This window comes from Cebidichthys violaceus, unplaced genomic scaffold, assembly GCF_023349555.1.
Source record: "Cebidichthys violaceus isolate CVI_PGR_0920_01 unplaced genomic scaffold, fCebVio1.0.p SCAF_73, whole genome shotgun sequence".
NCBI classification, from domain to species: Eukaryota; Metazoa; Chordata; class Actinopteri; order Perciformes; family Stichaeidae; genus Cebidichthys; species Cebidichthys violaceus.
In genome coordinates, this window is record NW_027176957.1 from 546,698 (window position 1) to 566,697 (window position 20,000).

The window sequence follows — 20,000 nt, forward strand, 5'->3', positions numbered from 1 at the left end:
ACTTTGAGAAAGTGTTTGTTGTTGTGATACTCATTTCAGCCACAAGAGGTGAAGCGCACCACGACGACGTGTTGTTAATAGGACTAAAAGCATTCTTGTTTTCTTCCAGGTGAGTTTTAAACTTCATATTTTTGTAACATTACCTTCACGTCTTTCTTTTGGCTAGAAATGTATTTTAATCTGTGCTAACTTTTAGTCTTCTAACTTTTAGCACTTTTAGTCCCTTTTAGATTATTCCCTTGTGGGCGAAATGAGTATTACAACAACAAGACAAAATATAAAAAAAATCACCTGACACAACGTTTCACTTTTATCTGCAAAAACAGGCAAAAAGAAGATCTTCAATCTAAAAACAAATCCCACCTGTTTCACAAATAGAAAAATAAACTACATTTTAGAAAAATTACTTCAAGGAACTTTAATCCCGGTAAAACCTATTTTAGCAGTTCTTACGTCACAAACACAGGAGAGGAAACATTTTAGATCTCTGGAATGTAGATTTTACTAACTTGGCTCCCAGAACCTCCGTACCGTTGTGTACCTGCACTGATGTAGTACTTACTCCCACGAGTACAGCAACCGTTTTAAAACAGGAAGGAGCCGCACCCTCACAACCCTGATACCACCGACGAGCCGTCGTCTGTTTGGCTCTGCTTGAGACCACCGAGACAGGTGGCCTCTGAGCGGTGGATTCGGTCATCTCCAGAGTACGATGACTGCGTTCACGACAGATAATCAAACCAGAGCTTCGTTAAAACGGGCTGAATGTTGACTCATCAACGCTCAGAAGACCTTCACCTCCTCATGATGACGGCTCTAAAGTGAGACTGTGAATTAAGAACGGCGACATGAACCCGTCACTGATAAGAATACATTTCCTCTCACACGTCTCCAATATCCGTTGATGTTCACATTGATTTGAACCACACTGACCCTCGTAACCGACCGACGGTCTGCTCTCATCAGCCGGGTCGCAAACGTTTTAACGCCAAGCCGGAACGAGCCGAGGCCAATCTAATGAGGCGGAAGACCGGCTTTGGTCCAAAGGCTATCTGAGTATGGAAGACCATAATAACACCTGTCAGCGTGTTTCCTCCTTTATACGGCAGGTTCTTCACAGCCTCGATCACGGCCTCTTTGGTGGTGTGAGCGTTGAGGTGCCACTCGATCCGGGGGTCTCCGCTGTACTGAGCCAGACCTGCACACATGAGGAAGGAGGAAGCATCTTGAGGTTCCGTTCATTTATGTTTTTGCAAACTTTGGTCTCTCAATTTTAAATTTAATTTAAATAAAAAAAATTAAGAAATTACAATTTTTTTCCAAAATTTACAATTTTTTTTTAAACAAATTAATTATATATATATATTTTTTAAATTTAAAAAACAATAATTAAAAACAAACTTAACAGAGTATACAAGTTGCTTTAAACAAACAAAGCATCGTTTTTGTTTTGTTTTTAGCCAGAAATCAAAACCTCCTCACCGATCCTGGTCTTGTCAAACTCCACCGAGAAGGCCCTGACCAGGTTTTCCAGGAAGGTCCTGACCAGCCTGAAGTTGATGCGTCCGATGCTCCAGGAGCCGTCCACCAGGATGACGATGTCCGATATGGCCGGAGTCTTGCACATGAACTCGTCTTCGGCTGAAGACGCAGAGACACAAACACAGAGAGTTTTAAAGTGGTGGCGACGGTCTGAAGCCTGAACCAGACGCAGGAGGTTCACAGCCGCCTGCAGCGCTCGCATTATACGTCTGCAGAAGTAAAAGTAGGACAATTTGACGTGCAGCTTCGGTCCCAGAGTGTTACAAAGTGTTCCATTAATTCTAATTCAGTTCAACGCGGTTTAATTAAACCCTGGAGGAGCTAGGTGCTTCGTTTTTAGCAGATGAAAAATAACAGCCTCCCCGTGTTGTTTGTGCCGACAGTTTACCGGCTGATGAAACAGACCGGACTCTAATGAGGCCACAGCGGTTCATTTACTAAAGTCAGTCCGGCGCACGGCGGGCCAAAGCCCGGTCCAAATTAGGAAAAAACAAACCTTTATTCCTATCAGCCAATTATCTCTCTCACAGAGCTGTGGGATCCTCTGGGAGTTGTGAAAAAAAAATTACGGAATCCATAAGGGTGCTTCTTTTTTTATATACACCCTATAATCAGAATGAATAAAATACTGCCGACATGCAGTTGAGCAAGGCACTTAAATCTCCCGGCAGCTCCAGCAGAAGCAGGAAACAGTGAAACAACAGAAGGTGCAGGGCTGATCCCTCACAATTTAATCCGCTTTAAGGCGGATTATTGAAGCGTAATTGTGCTTATTAATCACTTAAATGCTCGTCTTAAATTCTCTGTGATCCACATTTCAGTCAAAAGCCCAGAATCCTTGGATGATTGGGGGGGGGGGGGGGGGGGGGGGGGCACCGCCTGGTCTCTCATTAGAAGGCGTTATTCTTTTATATAAACTTAGATTAATCCCAAACGGTGAACTCGATGTCAGCATTCATCATTTTAAACAGTAGAAGTGTCCATATTAACAGCAGCATTGATGTTTCTCATCGGAGTAAAGTCCTTTTATTCAGCTTGAAGCTCAAAAAACAAGTTTCATGTTGCAGAGTGTTGGAGATATCGACCTTCTCTCCAGTATGTTGTTACTATACGACACTCGAGGAGCTCAAAGCGCCCAAACAACCCCTCAGCAGTAATAAATCCTGACCCGGTTACTCCAGATAGTCCACAGACCGTGTTGTGAGCAGTTTTTAATGTAGGAACTATTTTCTTTCTACCGAATTACGCCCCGCCAACCGTATCACACGACCTTGATATCTTCACTACGTGGCTCCAACTCCAACTACTCCAACTCCAACTCCATCACCATCTAGGTTAAATAAGCAGCGCGGCCGGTCAGAGGAAACCCGTGTATTCTGTGTGATTTTGGTGAACTGTCCCTTTAAGCAGCGTTTGTCAGTGGAGCCTTTGAAGCTGCATTTAACAATGATGCTCTAAACCTTTGAGAACGTGAAGTTCATGATCTGAACGGACCTTTTTAACCAACAGAGGGATGTTTGTCTTTCTCTGTACGTTTAACTCAAGTCACATGACTGCAGAACATTCCTCGGAAGAACACGGAGACATTTCCATTTTAGTCTGAAATAAATGTATTTTAATTCAGACTCAAAGTCTCCTCGTGTGTCCAAATAAGGTCGTGCTGCGAGGGACTTCCTGTCCTACGTCCAACATGCATATGTCCCTACGACGGAAAGCGCAGGTTGTCTCATGTAAAAGTTGTTGTGTCTCCTGTTATTATTGATCAACAATAACCACGATAAAATTCAAACCCATCAGCTTTTATTTCGTGTTTTATGACACGTTCCTAAATGTAAAGATCTGCACCAATTCAGCCACCGTGATCGTTATGTTCCATGTTATATTTGAGGCACAGTTGTTCCTTTAATCGGTTAGACGGGATTCTGAATGAGCCAGGAGCCAACAGGAGACTCTCATGTTTCTGAAATGAAGGGAGGCGGCAACAAACACACGAAACAACAGGCTACATGAAGCAGTGACCATCATAAAAACACAACGGTTTGACTTTGGATTAAGAGAAAAACGGTTAGCCGCTGGTTCTGGGCTTTTCGCCGTAAACTCGACACCCACTCGGGCTCGGTGCCGCTCATCTGAACACCCCCCCTGCTGGGCTCACGATTCCTTAATCCTTCCAGATGGATCAGAGAACGTTTCATTCAGGTTGCAGCACGTCTCCACGTCTCGATGTGTGTGTGTATGTGTGTGTGTGTGTGTGTGTGTGTGTGAGCGAGGAGGAATTCTTCAGCCGTCATTTCATTCATCGTTTGACAGGAGAAGTGTATCGCTCCATACAAGTCTCTACAGTGTCGGAATTCAGACCTCCTCCCTCGGCCTACCAGAGGAGTGTCGGAGCTGCTCTCCGGCCTCACCGCTGCTCCACCGCTCCGGAAGGAATGAGCCTGGAGCTCGCCGTTTGATTCTACGCATACGGGTAGAAATATTTAAGCTAATTCTTGGGAGCCGTCGCTGCGAGTCGCCGTCAGCCGAAAACAAAACAAAAACTTTTGTGTTTGTTTTGTGCAGAGTCAGCATGTCGGCGTGTCGACTGTGCAGAGAAGAGAGCAGCAATTTACAGCAGTAAATGTGTCACTGTTGAGGACATCTGCTCGGTCTTTGGCTCGTCTGTTGGCTCCGACGAGTTGTAATTTACAGCGGGAGTGTTGGTGGACGGATGTATTTTGGAGAGGACAAAAGCAACAATTAAAACCAGAATAAATCAAAGTCAAGTTGTTGACTAGCGGAGAGCAGAAGTCTTCTTGAAATCCTGGTTGTGACAGGAACGCCGGTCTCCAGGGTGAAAGTCCTGTGTCTGTTTGACTAGTTCTGAGCATTGATTTAACATCCTGATTGACTTTCCATTGGCACAGATGGAACGTCAACACATTACCTTCCATCCACCCATAATGCAAAAAGAGATTGTGGTCATTTTTCAAAAGAAAACACCTCCAAATGTGGACCGGATCAGATTTGCAAGAATCCCAATAATTGTGTTTTCTTGCCGTTTATAGACTTTTAAAAAAAAAATCAATCTGGATGCAATCTGAACAAGACTGAAGAAAGCACAACAAGCCTGATTTGGTGCACCGCTCCATGTTGTAAGTGTGCACTGATACACGTCTGCAGGTTGTCATTTCATCCGTCTTCACAAAACCCTGAAGAGGAAGTGTTTAAACGGACTTAAGGGGATAAAGGAACTATATTCCTCAGTCAATACAGGAAGTGCTATTGAAGGGCAACACAGCGCTTTAGAGAATTAGGTGAAAGAGGAGCAGCCTCCTTTTTAATGGCACGTCTGGGAAAACACTCGCAGATGGCCGGAAAAAATGGCCGAAAGAAAAAAGGACAGAGAAAAATCTGTGACGGATGCATAACAAAGAGAGCAACTACACAAGAGAGCAACTACACAAGAGAGTAACTACACACGAGAGCAACTACACAAGAGAGCAACTACACAAGAGAGCAGCTACACAAGAGAGCAACTACACAAGAGAGCAGCTACACAAGAGAGCAGCTACACAAGAGAGCAGCTACACAAGAGAGCAGCTACACAAGAGAACAGCTACACAAGAGAACAACTACACAAGAGAACAGCTACACAAGAGAACAGCTACACAAGAAAACAACTACACAAGAGAACAACTACACAAGAGAACAGCTACACAAGAGAGCAACTACACAAGAGAACAGCTACACAAGAGAGCAGCTACACAAGAGAGCAGCTACACAAGAGAACAGCTACACAAGAGAGCAGCTACACAAGAGAGCAACTACACAAGAGAACAGCTACACAAGAGAGCAGCTACACAAGAGAACAGCTACACAAGAGAGCAGCTACACAAGAGAGCAGCTACACAAGAGAGCAGCTACACAAGAGAACAGCTACACAAGAGAACAGCTACACAAGAGAGCAACTACACACGAGAGCAACTACACAAGAGAGCAGCTACACAAGAGAGCAGCTACACAAGAGAACAGCTACACAAGAGAACAGCTACACAAGAGAGCAGCTACACAAGAGAGCAACTACACACGAGAGCAACTACACAAGAGAGCAGCTACACAAGACAGCAACTACACAAGAGAGCAACTACACACGAGAGTAACTACACAAGAGAGCAACTACACAAGAGAGCAACTACACACGAGAGCAACTACACACGAGAGTAGCTACACAAGAGAGCAGCTACACAAGAGAGCAACTACACAAGAGAGCAACTACACAAGAGAACAACTACACAAGAGAGCAGCTACACAAGAGAGCAACTACACAAGAGAGCAGCTACACACGAGAGTAACTACACAAGAGAGCAACTACACAAGAGAGCAACTACACACGAGAGCAACTACACACGAGAGTAGCTACACAAGAGAGCAGCTACACAAGAGAGCAACTACACAAGAGAGCAACTACACAAGAGAACAACTACACAAGAGAGCAGCTACACAAGAGAGCAGCTACACAAGAGAGCAACTACACACGAGAGTAACTACACAAGAGAGCAACTACACAAGAGAGCAACTACACACGAGAGCAACTACACACGAGAGTAGCTACACAAGAGAGCAGCTACACAAGAGAGCAACTACACAAGAGAGCAACTACACAAGAGAACAACTACACAAGAGAGCAGCTACACAAGAGAGCAACTACACAAGAGAGCAGCTACACAAGACAGCAACTACACAAGAGAGCAACTACACAAGAGAGCAGCTACACAAGACAGCAACTACACACGAGAGCAACTACACAAGAGAGCAACTACACAAGAGAGCAACTACACACGAGAGTAACTACACAAGAGAGCAACTACACAAGAGAGCAACTACACACGAGAGCAACTACACAAGAGAGCAACTACACACGAGAGCAACTACACAAGAGAGCAACTACACAAGACAGCAACTACACACGAGAGCAACTACACAAGAGAGCAACTACACAAGAGAGCAGCTACACAAGAGAGCAACTACACAAGAGAGCAACTACACAAGAGAACAACTACACAAGAGAGCAACTACACAAGAGAGCAACTACACAAGAGAGCAACTACACAAGACAGCAACTACACAAGAGAGCAACTACACAAGAGAGCAACTACACAAGACAGCAACTACACAAGAGAGCCTGCTGTGAATATGAATGTTGAGCTTCTTATTGTCCCGTTTCCATTGTTTCTGTGTCATCACCGGCACCGCTCTGTTTTATTACTCATTCACGCCGTGACTGCAAAGTGTCTCGATTTTCACTTAACAGAACTACATAGTAACTAAATGAGCGAAAAAAGAAGAAGACAAGATGAATGTGAAGAGGATAATGAGAAGGAATTAAAAGAAACAGAAACGCTGAAAAGAGATGAGGAAGAGCGACGGAGAGACGTTGAGATTCTACACGACTTTGTGTTTAATGAACAGAGGAAGAAGAAGAAGAAGAAGAAGAAGAAGAAGAAGAAGAAGAAGAAGAGGAAGACGAAGACGGAGCAAAGAGAGCAAACTAAAGGACCAGCAGAAAGTCTAAAGACAAAGTGATTTATAATACGGATGGTGCTGAAATTCAACGGCGATAAGCGTCAGCAATTTAAACAGAAGAAGAGAGGGGAGGACTTGGGGCAGCGGACGGAGATTAAAGTAAAGAGGAAACGGACAAATCCACTTTGTTAAAGCGCCTCAAACAAACAGAAAACTAGTCCCGTCATGACGATCAAGAATTCAGTTTTCTACGTGTATCGTCAGGCAACTTACTGCTTTTGGAATCGGGCGTTTACAATCCCATGGGACATGTGGTTCCTGCAGACTAAAGACAGGGATTAAAGATGTGTTTGAAATGTCGTATGTAACGTCGTTACCACCGTTATATTACATCCGATTAAACCCTTAAAATGATGATGTTAAAATGGTCAGAAACTCGTTTTGTTCAACTGCTATTTTACTAAATGTCTCGACATTATAATAAACATTTGATTCCATCGAAAGACAAAATAAAAACTAAACAATCAATAAAATACGGCATATTTGACGTCTCTCCAAATATCAAAAGCTAAGGAATAAAATGCATGTACACACCTGGGAGAGAGATGAATAAACAACAAGTGAATGCAAAACACACACGATGTGTGAAGTATACGTCTCAGGCTTTTATTGTGAAAGGTATAAGAACGGAAGGAATGGCTGCAGTTCTCCATTCTCGTGTCGGACAACGGAGCCTCAGAGGTGGTTTAAAAAAAATATGTGAGCAACTCAACTTCGACCTAATTGGTTAATTGATTCTTTATTCATTAATAAATGAAGATTTTAAATTGACCTTTCATAACAGCAAAGGTTAGAACACCTCGGATGCCTTCATGCACCACGACACTCCACCTGTCTACCTCGACCCTTTACTAAATTGGTCCAAATTGCTCGCTGGAGGCGACGGATTCTTGAAAACGGGAGGTTTGAAATGTGGAGGGAAGAGAGAGAGAGAGAGAGAGAGAGAGAGAGAGAGAGAGAGAGAGAGAGACGCAGAGAGAGAGACAGAGAGAGAGAGAGAGACGGAGAGAGAGAGAGAGAGAGACGGAGAGAGAGAGACGGAGAGAGAGAGACAGAGAGAGAGAGAGAGAGAGAGAGACGCAGAGAGAGAGACAGAGAGAGAGAGAGAGACGGAGAGAGAGAGAAGGAGATAGAGAGAAACAGAGAGAGAGAGAGACAGAGACAGAGAGACAGAGAGAGAGACAGAGAGAGAGAGAAGGAGAGAGAGAGACAGAGAGACAGAGAGAGAGAGAGAGCGACAGAGACAGAGAGAGAGAGAGAGAGAGAAAGCGGGGGGGAGGCACCAGAAACGGGTCTGTTGACAGATTCGTTAGCCGCGTAGCGATTAGCAGAGAGGGTCCCTCTGGCAGAGTGTTTCTCCAGGGGTCGAAAAGTCACCGTGGAGCAGGTCTGAGGCGGATCCCCCGGACGGCGAGGGGTCAAGACCATCAAACAGAACGTGACCCAAGTGGGTCGAGTGTAAACAATATTATAATGGGTCCTTTCTGTGGAGTGACATTCTCATACATATTCACGGCCTCGAGCGGGGCGCTCAGGTCGATACCGGCTGTGCAAGGCACTGCCTCTGTCAGGGTTTACGGGTTCAACTGCCTCCTTTGGTCAACGGATAAAGAAAAGTTCTGAGACTTAAAGTAACTTCAAAGAACTTTCATATAGTGTTGGTTCTGTTGGTCCCTGTGGACTAAAGCTGTAGTGTCTCTGAGCACCAGAGTCCCTTTAGAAAACCTCTCATTCTACTGCAGCAGGGTCTGACAGGCTGACCCTCTCAGTCCTGGTTCTGGTTCTCCCATTGCCTCCCTTCCCTCCAGCGGGTCCAGCAATACGTCCTGGGTCTCCAGCAGCGTGGTGTCGGTGTTGACTCCCAGAGAGGAGAAGCTCTGCTCCTGGAGGAGGAGGAGGAGGAGGAGCTGCTGCTGCTGCCCAAAGCTGAGCTCTCCTCCTCCCTCCGGAGCTCCGACTTCAGGTCCAAGGCTGCAGGTGAAGTCGAATCTGGGTCTGTCCACGGTGGACCGGCCTCTGCTGGAGGATCTGGGTCTGCCCACGGTGGACCAGCCTCTGCTGGAGGATCTGGGTCTGTCCACGGTGGACCGGTCTCTGCTGGAGGATCTGGGTCTGCCTACGGTGGACCGGCCTCTGCTGGAGGATCTGGGTCTGCCCACAGTGGACCGGTCTCTGCTGGAGGATCTGGGTCCATCCACAGTGGTCCGGTCTCTGCTGGAGTCTGAGCTGAAGGAGGTTCTGGTGAACCTGCATGAGTTCATCTGGTTTCACCAGAATCCGACCCGGTGGCTCCGATGACGAGCATCAAGAACAACTCTATAGAAACAGACCATCTTCTCTCTGATGGTCTCTGTACTGATGGAGGTTTGATAGAGGATCAGGACTACACTGAGACCGGTTCATATAGAGGATCAGGACTACACTGAGACTGGTTCATATAGAGGATCAGAACTAAACTGAGACTGGTTCAGAACCAGATAAAAGTCCACAGCAACACCTCCATCATGTTTGCTTGTATTAAGTTAGACGTCAGATTTATCAGATTTTAAAGTACTAAGATCCACATTTTTAAATTTACTTCCCAAAGAAGCGAAGGTTTCAAAGACAGATCGTCTCGTTCCAAACGTCAGAGGGAGGGCGGGGCTACGCCAACAGCCTGAGGCGAAGGGGGGGGGGGGGATGCAACTGCAAGGCCAATACCTTTGGTGTTAAAGGTGAGCTCTCCCACCTCAGGGCTCCGAGTGTGACGGATTTATCCGACTAACACACGGCAGGAGGTCAAAGAGGTCAGCCGCCTCCGATTCCATCTTTATTTACAGCGTTTGGAAGAAGTCTTCACACAGCGACGGTTAGGGCTGAGTCGTCTTATTTCGTCATAATACGGTTTAAATAAGTGGAGGTTTATGCTTTGCAGAGAGTATCAGATGCTTCAATGAGGAGACAGTGAGAGCTGTGGTTGTTGTGACGGAGTGGTTCCAGAGCTCTCTGCCCTCAGACAGCACAGAGCCCCTCATTTCTCTGAGCGACAGGAAAGAGCAGCGAGCCGGTGAAGGGAGGTGCAGCTGCAGGCCCCTCCCCCTCCGATGATGTGACTAATCCCAACATGTCGTCCGTCATTACGGTCACATTACGTCTCTGAACCCGAGTCAATCAAAGGGTTTTGTGTTTGTTTAGAACACGGCGGCCTAAAGAAATCCACTCGGGTTCATCACCAGAAATGTGTGATAAACAGTCCCACAGGGACCAGGGACTACATTAAGTTACAGGGACCAGGGTCTACAGTTACAGGGACCAGGGTCTACAGTTACAGGGACCAGGGACTACATTAAGTTACAGGGACCAGGGTCTACAGTTACAGGGACCAGGGTCTACAGTTACAGGGACCAGGGACTACATTAAGTTACAGGGACCAGGGTCTACAGTTACAGGGACCAGGGACTACATTAAGTTACAGGGACCAGGGTCTACAGTTACAGAGACCAGGGACTACATTAAGTTACAGGGACCAGGGTCTACATTAAGTTACAGGGACCAGGGACTACATTAAGTTACAGGGACTACATTAAGTTACAGGGACCAGGGTCTACAGTTACAGGGACCAGGGACTACATTAACTTACAGGGACTACATTAAGTTACAGGGTCTACATTAAGTTACAGGGACCAGGGTATACAGTTACAGGGACCAGGGACTACATTAAGTTACAGGGACCAGGGTATACAGTTACAGGGACCAGGGACTACATTAAGTTACAGGGACCAGGGTATACAGTTACAGGGACCAGGGACTACATTAAGTTACAGGGACCAGGGTATACAGTTACAGGGACCAGGGACTACATTAAGTTACAGGGACCAGGGTCTACAGTTACAGGGACCAGGGACTACATTAAGTTACAGGGACCAGGGTCTACAGTTACAGGGACCAGGGACTACATTAAGTTACAGGGACCAGGGACTACATTAAGTTACAGGGACCAGGGACTACATTAAGTTACAGGGACTACATTAAGTTACAGGGACCAGGGACTACATTAAGTTACAGGGACCAGGGACTACATTAAGTTACAGGGACCAGGGTCTACATTAAGTTACAGGGACCAGGGTCTACATTGAGTTACAGGGACCAGGGTCTACATTGAGTTACAGGGACCAGGGTCTACATTAAGTTACAGGAACCAGGGACTACATTAAGTTACAGGGACCAGGGTCTACATTAAGTTACAGGGACCAGGGTCTACATTGAGTTACAGGGACCAGGGTCTACATTGAGTTACAGGGACCAGGGACTACATTAAGTTACAGGGACCAGGGTCTACATTGAGTTACAGGGACCAGGGTCTACATTGAGTTACAGGGACTGAAGAAGAAGTAGAAGAACAAGAAGAAGAACAAGAACAAGAACAAGAAGAACAAGAAGAGGAAGAACAAGAAGAACAAGAGGAACAAGAAGAAGAACAAGAAGAAGAACAAGAACAAGATGAAGAAGAAGAAGAAGAAGAAGAAGAAGAAGTGATGCACCGGGCTCCACATTGCACCGATGCAGCTCCTCTCGGGGGACCGAGTGTTCCTGCTCTGCTCCCAGGTGTGAGGCTGTCTAACAATATGAATGTGGAGCAGCAGGGCTGCACTCAAACAAGCACGCTCAGCACAAAACACCGTCCTCCTGAAAATAAAAGGTTACGAGTAAATGATGAATCCACAGTGTTTAATGCTGCTCATCTCAAAACGAGTTCCTCTGAACAGAATCGGGCCAGAAGAGATAGATACCGGATCCACATGAAGGCTCTGTTGTTGTTGGCGGTCTGAAGCGGTTCCAATGATCAGCCTTCAGTTACAAGATAACAGAAGATTAATGCACCTCAGACGTCCAACTCCGCCCGTCTTCAGAGGCATTCTTTAAAGTTTCAAACAAGTCTCGGCGCTCCATTTACCGACGCTATTGAAGGAGTTTCAGGGTTTGTTGAAATCTGAAGCGGCGTAGGAAGTAATATGCATGTGAATGTCTGCGAGAAGCCCTGAGTGGGGCTAAGTGGGCAAAAGGGTGACTGCTCCCTAATTTAATGTCATTTTGATCACAGAGACCATTTCTCACCCTTCACATCAAACTCTTTCATGAGATAACTTATTCAGAGAAAAAAATGTCCCTCTGACTCTTCTGGAAGGTAGAAAATGACTGCTGGAGAGCGCAAAGTCCTAAATTACCCAAAATGCATTATTATAGACCTGTTACTGTGTCTGAATCGTAGACTGATTGAGGCGATTTCACCGACACCAGCTTGGATTCCGGCCGTCGCGTATATCCATCTGTCAATCAGCGTGTAGCCCCGCCCCTAAATCATCCCCTGCTTTATGGTCTGTTTGACTCTAAATGTTCCATAATGTACTAAATGAACATCATGCTGTATTGAAGAAGACTGTAAACTAGAGATTGAGACCATAAACTCATGTTTACAATGTTTACTGAGGGAATAAATCAAGAGAGAAGTAGAGTCATTTTAGACTAGACTTCTATACAACCAGAGGAGTCGCCCCCTGGTGGACACTAGAGAGAATGCAGCTTTAACACATGATTCAGAGTCTTACTTTTGGTTTAGCAGCTAACTGATTATCGGTATCAAAAGGAGAGATCTTCACGCCGACGTTCACGGCTTTGTATCCGTCTTTCACTTCGTCGCTCCGTATTAATAACTTCTGACACCAGCCAGCCTGTAAACTGTGCATCACACACACACACACACACACACACACACACACACACACACACACACACACACACACACACACGGCGTGGATCGTGAATCACGCCGAGACGCAACGAAACCAACAATCTTGCTGTTGTAATGACACAATTATCCCCAGAGGAAAGCTCTAATTGATGCACAATGACTCGACGGATCTCGCTGCTCCTGTGATTCTGACTCATGCTGAGATGGAAATTTGACTTTTTTTTCCCTCTTCTGGTTCATCGGTCCACACTCAAATCGTCTCTCTAAGCCGACAGGGGAAATAAGAAACTAGCAGGAGATTACACACCACAGGTGTCCATCTCTCCATTGTGTGTCAAACCAAAAAGGTATCGCTGTTATGTAAAAATAATTACTTTTCAGTTTATGAAAGTCAACAAAACCGACTCTGCAGATGAAGAAAAGCAGCAAATGTAACTTTTAGAGACGGCTCATAATTCACCTGTAATATATATTCATGTTGCTGTGAAAACATCTTCAAGTTTCTCCCCAAAAAACTACATTTTACCAGACTACGTTTGAACACACCGTGATAACGTTATAATTCACCTTCGTCCAATTCCTACTGGAGCATGAACGCATCACAATGGAAGTCAATGGAATATCATGTACTGCACCTTTAACTCAAAATATACGTAACAAAAGGTAAATGATAATTATTAAAGACAGATTTAGCAGATTTGAAGCCACCTAAAGAAACATTTACATCAAGCTGAATAAGAATGTGACAGTAAACTATTCCTATATTTGGACTTTGAGCTCATTGTCTCAGGTACAGCGGAGTTTCAAAATGGCGGCGGCGGCGGAGCACCCGTCACCGGAGCGCTGCTGCGACTTCTTGTTGACATTATTTTCACAGGTACATCCTCACATCTGGGGACCGAGTTCACACTGTTCACCACTCAGAGCTGTGAAGAGGCATGCTGAGTGTGTGTGTGTGTGTGTGTGTGTGTGTGTGTGTGTGTGTGTGTGTGTGTGTAGGTGTGGGTGGGTGTGTGTGTGTGTGTGTGTGTGTGTGTGTGTGTGTGTGTGTGTAGGTTTGTGTGTAGGTGTGGGTGTGTGAGACACAGAGAGAGGAGACGAAGAAAGAAAAGGTTTTGATGTTCATTAATGAGAGCTCTCACAAGACTGAGAAAAGAAACCAAAACCACAGGAAGTCCCACAGGTCTGCACACACACACACACACACACACACACACACACACCTCAGCAGCAACAGCGAACACAACTGAGAGCTTCAGTGACACTTGCATGTGAGTGAATGTGAGACAGGCAGACAGGAAGTGTGAGAAGAGAAAATAAATGCGGAACAAAAGTAACAGAAACGGTGTTTTATGCTCGGCTGAAGTAAAGAAAAGAGAAATCTAGAAACGGAACAACACAGATGTTTTCTGACCTCGTGAGTTTTTTATGTCCGTTATTTTTCATATAATTATTGAAACAGAGAAATTAATTTGTTTGCAGAAAGAGCTTGATGAGATCAACGTGTTTGTTGGTTCTTCAACCACCACATGATATTTATTTCAACATAGAACAGTCCCTGACACATGGTAAAAATAATAGCAGTAATACTAGTTCGAGTGGTTGACAGGTGGAAAAGCTTTAACTCGTCTTCAATTAAATGTGATTCAAAATGTTGGTGAGCGGAGGGACAATGGGAGAAGACAAGGACAGGAAGAAGATGTGTGATCGTTCAGGACGGACTCAAAGACAGACGAGAGGATTGTCAACGAAGGAAACGGAAAGACAAAGTGAAAGACAGGAGCGAAAGAGAGATTCAAAAAGAAAAGAGGTGGAGATAGAAGAGACAGAGGCAGAAGAAAGAGAAGAAGAAGAAGAAGAAGAACAAAATGTGACGGAACAAAATAAATGAGAAAGAGTGGACGCCTGTGACAGGAAGAGGAAACTAGGAAATGAATCAAAAGAGCAGCAAAGAGAGAAAAACAAGTGACGGGTTGAGACAGAAGTGGAAGAAAAAGTGAAACAGCAGGAAACTAGAGAACAAACCAGCTCTGAGGGAACATCACGTCGACCACATATTTACAGAAACAAACGGAGAGAAAACAACTACAGCCGTTGACATGCACTTAATATTCCCCCAGAGAAGATGCAGAATGTAAAGAGAGGAGAAAACACCAATCTACTAATACAACCATGGCTCCATTAGGCTGGAGGGAACCAACGAATGGAGAAGTACAAAACTAAAACTGCGTTGACAAAAAGGACACCAGAAGGTTTCATTCCATTCGGTCGCCATTTTGAAAAATGGACATGTTAGAAAACACTTGTGTGAGCTCCTACAGATCCTCCAACCGTCCGATTCACGAACGTTCAGACCATCAGCAACCACATGGTGCTGAGAAATGAAGCCAAGAGCTGCAGTTCATCGAATGGCCACTTGAGGCAAAAGCGAGCGAATCCCCCCATAGATCTCTATGTTCAAACTGTACATCAGAAATAAACATGTTCACAGCCGGGTAAACAACAAAACAACAAAACAAAGGCGTGGCCACTTTGACCAGGCTGTGTATAAGAAGTGGGCGTAGTCATCGTGACGTCAGCCATTAGCTTGTGGATTACCGTCGCCATCTTGTTTTTGTGCAACCCATGAAAGGAAGTGACCATATTTGGACTGTGAAGTGACGTAGAGGACGATGTAAACGTCTCTAGTAGAGGTACCTGTCAATCAGCGTGTAGCCCCCGCCCCTAAATCATCCCCTCTTTATGGTCTGTTTGACTCTAAATGGAGCATAATGTACTAAATGAACATCATGCTGTATTGAAGAAGACTGTAAACTAGAGATTGAGACCATAAACTCATGTTTACAATGTTTACTGAGGGAATAAATCAAGAGAGAAGTAGAGTCATTTTAGACTAGACTTCTATACAACCAGAGGAGTCGCCCCCTGGTGGACACTAGAGAGAATGCAGGTTCATGACACCGGCTCCACCTCAGCTCCACCTCTTTGCCCCTTTGCTCCTCAGAACCCCCCGCGGAGACCAAGTCCACATTTCATTCAGTCTGTAGTTCATGGAAAAGTACGACTGACAGAAACCATGTAAATCCTCTTTGACTCAGTCCTTTATCTCCGTTTACAATCTGACAGCCAAATAAAAAACAGCACCGAGTGTTTCCATGCAGCTGGCTTCATACCGTAACCCCCCCCCCCCCCCCCCCCCCCCATCTGTCTCGTTGCTTACCTTCATTCCTCAGATCTAAACGAGGTTGTCACAGTGTCAAATAGAAGGTGATGGAGTCTCTCTCTCTCTCTCTCTCTCTCTCTCTCTCTCTCTCTCTCTCTCTCTCTCTCAATGTTCCTCATGGGTCAGCTTCGCACCCTCATTTCTGCCCCGCATAGAACTGCTGAAGTGCCCTTGAGCAGGACTTTTCTTCAGACGTCTTACGCTCCTCTCAGCTCTTTCGTTGTATTCGTTCAAGCAGCGGAGCTGTTCTTATCCTCATGTGACAGACATCCACGACAAACTAACGTCTGTCTACAAATCCACATTTGGCGGAATGAGACTGAATTCAGAGCGGTGTCCTCCCACCATGTGTGCAGCGCCATGTTGTGCACACAACGAGAACACCCAACGCAGGAGTCGACAGGTGCAGCCGTGCGGATCCACGTCTCCTCCGCCCGCGTTCGGCTGCTCGTTGACACAGTCGAGGCGCCGCTCATGACAAGTTTACCCGAGCCGGGCTCTGCTTCCACACCGACGGTCTCAATGGAGATCCACCGAGTGAAGAACGAAGGAAGGAAGAGCAGACGGAGCGTCTGAGAACCTGGTCATCACACTATCGGCTTTGGTTGTTGTTACTTTGACAAAAAAAAGACATTAAAACCTCAAAAGTATTCACAAGTTTCTCATTAAACGGTCTTGACAATAACAATGTTTCAAATCCACTGGATGAACAGCCAGAGAGCTAAATTACGTTATACATTATATATATATATATATATATATATATATATATATATATATATATATATATATATATATATATATATATATAAAGATTTCATACTTCCTGATGCAGTTCCAGAGCAGCCGGTGTGAAAGTGTCCCGATTATGAACAACGTGAAGCCGAGACGTCCCGAACAAAGAGGAGGACCGCTCATGGCTCTGCATAAACACAGGTTACGAAAGTACACAATCATCCTCCACACACACACACACACACACACACACACACACGACCACCCCGATGAGAGGAAGAGGAAGTCCGAGCTGAGATTCCATTATTCCTGCCTCTCTTCTGCTGACACGGTCTAATTATTGTGGCCTGAACAAATAGACCAGGAGTTAGACACGCACACGCACACGCACGCACGCACGCACGCACGCACGCACACACGCACACACACACACACACACACACACACACACACACACACACACTCTCTTGGGCTCAAGAGTGTGATTGAAAAGGTCACAAGCTCCGAGCTCCGAGACAGAAAATATGTCCTTAACCCGAGATGCAGCGTGTCGAGCTGAAGGGGGAACTGTGATTTCTGCATCTTTTAAATGACGTCTGGAGTCATTCCGACGGGTTAGGAGAGTTCACTCTGAAGGTTGTTTGTGCCGGTAAACATACGTATAGCGGGTCAACAGAAACAAATCCAAACGTGGTACATTTAAAGCTTAATATATTCAGAAGAATTCTGGATATTGGCATTCCGAGTCCAGAGATGGAAGTCTGTATTCTGTTAAACACAGATGTTGCGAGGAAGACAACGATGTCATGTTGCTGTCCGGTGACAACGCTCAAGTCTCCCATGTTTCCCCACAAGCACTTAATGCACCTCAGGGGAAAAATCTCGGGGCAGCGCGCTCTATTAGAACTCTGTTAGAACTCTGTTAGAACTCTGTTAGAACTCTATTAGAACTCTATTAGAACTCTATTAGAACTCTGTTAGAACTCTGTTAGAACTCTGTTAGAACTCTATCAGAACTCTATTAGAACTCTATTAGAACTCTATTAGAACTCTATTAGAACTCGTATTGCAACATGGAGATTATGTAACTCCGACAAAAGAGAAGGAGACAAAAACGCTCCCTGTGACAGATCACTGAGCCGGTTCGAGTCCATGCAAGTTGCTTTTTATCGTGCAATGAATAGAACTGAACTAAAAATAAATAAAGTGATATTTCGCTGTGTGAGATTAATAGTTTGGGTGTTTCTTTCACCTTCCGCCGACCGTCACTTTATATCCTTATGAGGACGTGTGCTCCACACACACAGCAGGAACAGGAATGTAAGAACACTCACACACTTTCCAGTCTCAAATCTGAGCACCCGGTGAGTAGACTGAGACAAGGAGACAGAGACGAGACCCAGACAGACACACAAACAGTGTGCGCTGGTTCAATGAGTGGATTCCAGAGGTATAAGATAGTGTATCAGGATATAAGTGTGACATAATGATAGACAAAGATCAGTACACTCACATAAGTGTGATGTTACATGAACGAGCCCACACCTGCCTGCTGCTGCTGCTGCTGCAGCCGAGACGATGCTCTGAAATGTGACACTGAGCAGAACTGCAAAGACTGTTAAATGCTGAAAAAGACGAATGCAGAAGAATCCTGGTACTTCCTGCAGATTCATGTTTGAGCAATGCAGCAATGCAACGAGGGTTCGTTTGACATCTGACGAAAATATTAAGTCTATTTATTGTGCGAAAGTCCAGCGACACTTTCAAAATAAACTTCCGTCTTCACAGGAAACAACTTGGTAGTTACATAGCTAGGTTTCAGAATAGATCGTGAAATAGTTAGGATTAGAGAAAGATCGTGAAATAGTTAGGATTAGAGAAAGATCGTGAAATAGTTAGGATTAGAGAAAGATTGTGAAATAGTTAGGATTAGAGAAAGATCGTGAAATATTTAGGATTAGAGAAAGATCGTGAAATAGTTAGGATTAGAGAAAGATCGTGAAATAGTTAGGATTAGAGAAAGATCGTGAAATATTTAGGATTAGAGAAAGATCGTGAAATAGTTAGAATTACAGAAAAATCGCGAAATATTTAGGATTAGAGAAAGATCGTGAAATATTTAGGATTAGAGAAAGATCGCGAAATATTTAGGATTAGAGAAAGATCGTGAAATATTTAGGATTAGAGAAAGATCGTGAAATATTTAGGATTAGAGAAAGATGCCGAAATATTTAGGATTGGCGTTACTGAAGTGCGGAAGTTAGCGATAAATACATCAATATTGTCTTCTTGGTTCAAACGGGAACAAACAACGGACTCCTGGGTGAAACACTGTGTTTTTTTGTGTTCTTCATTATTAAATGGTTTTCATACAAATTGATTTCGTGGGATATCTTCATTTTCATAGGTATAGCTACAACATGAATGATGTAACCGTCGACTGGAACTACGTTTAAATCGTCCAGATATACAATTTAAACACATTGCAAGCAGTGGACATTTACAAGTATTAAGTATTAAGGATCCAAAATGAACAATCACCCTCCATCCCAGAATGATGTGTCAGCACCCAACATTCACACAATAAATTCTGCCATGGCAACTAGCGTGACTCACGCTGTTTATCCATTTCAAAATGAGACACTAGCGGTCTGTGTGTGTGTGTGTGTGTGTGTGTGTGTGTGTGTGTGTGTGTGTGTGTGTCTGTGTGTGTGTGTGTGTCTTCACTGTTTGTTCTAAAAGAGAATAAAAAGGCTTGAATAACAGAAGAAAAGTGCTCTAAAAGTACAGTTATTATCTGCTCACGACATCTGTGGATTTTGGGGATGTTGAGGTGAAGAGCTGTCAATTATCAATATTCACGAGTGCACCGGTCAAAATCTCACATTTATTAGCTTAGTTCTGTGAAATAAAAGTCTAAATGATTGAGAATATAAGCAGCATATATATATATATATATATATATATAATACAAAACTATTTCAAATATACGCAGTTCCACAGAAAACATGAAGTACACAGGATTAACATGACTTCTGCTTTCGTCTTTTTGTGACACGCAGAGCTAGAAGTTCTATTTTTGTCTGATGTAAGGGAATCTGGTCCTGAAGAGACCTGAATCTTTACGATCGGGATCCGATCCAACGCTCTCCCTCTTGCTATTTTTACGAGGTAACGAGCCTCGACATAAAAAAAACCTGTCCCGGC

At 44.6% G+C, this 20,000-nt stretch overlaps 1 protein-coding gene across 8 annotated transcripts in view; it reads right to left on the bottom strand.

Annotated features, from left to right (window-relative positions):
* Positions 1–20,000, bottom strand: part of LOC137892010 (collagen alpha-1(XIV) chain-like) — a 135,696-nt gene that overhangs the window by 90,360 nt on the left and 25,336 nt on the right. For all 8 annotated transcript variants that reach the window (XM_068736897.1, XM_068736894.1, XM_068736895.1 and 5 more), the window contains 2 exons: positions 1,483–1,641; positions 1,079–1,198 (listed from right to left, as the gene is read on the bottom strand). In XM_068736897.1, the coding sequence (XP_068592998.1) occupies positions 1,079–1,198; positions 1,483–1,641 (279 nt within the window). The remainder of the gene's footprint in view (positions 1–1,078; positions 1,199–1,482; positions 1,642–20,000) is intronic.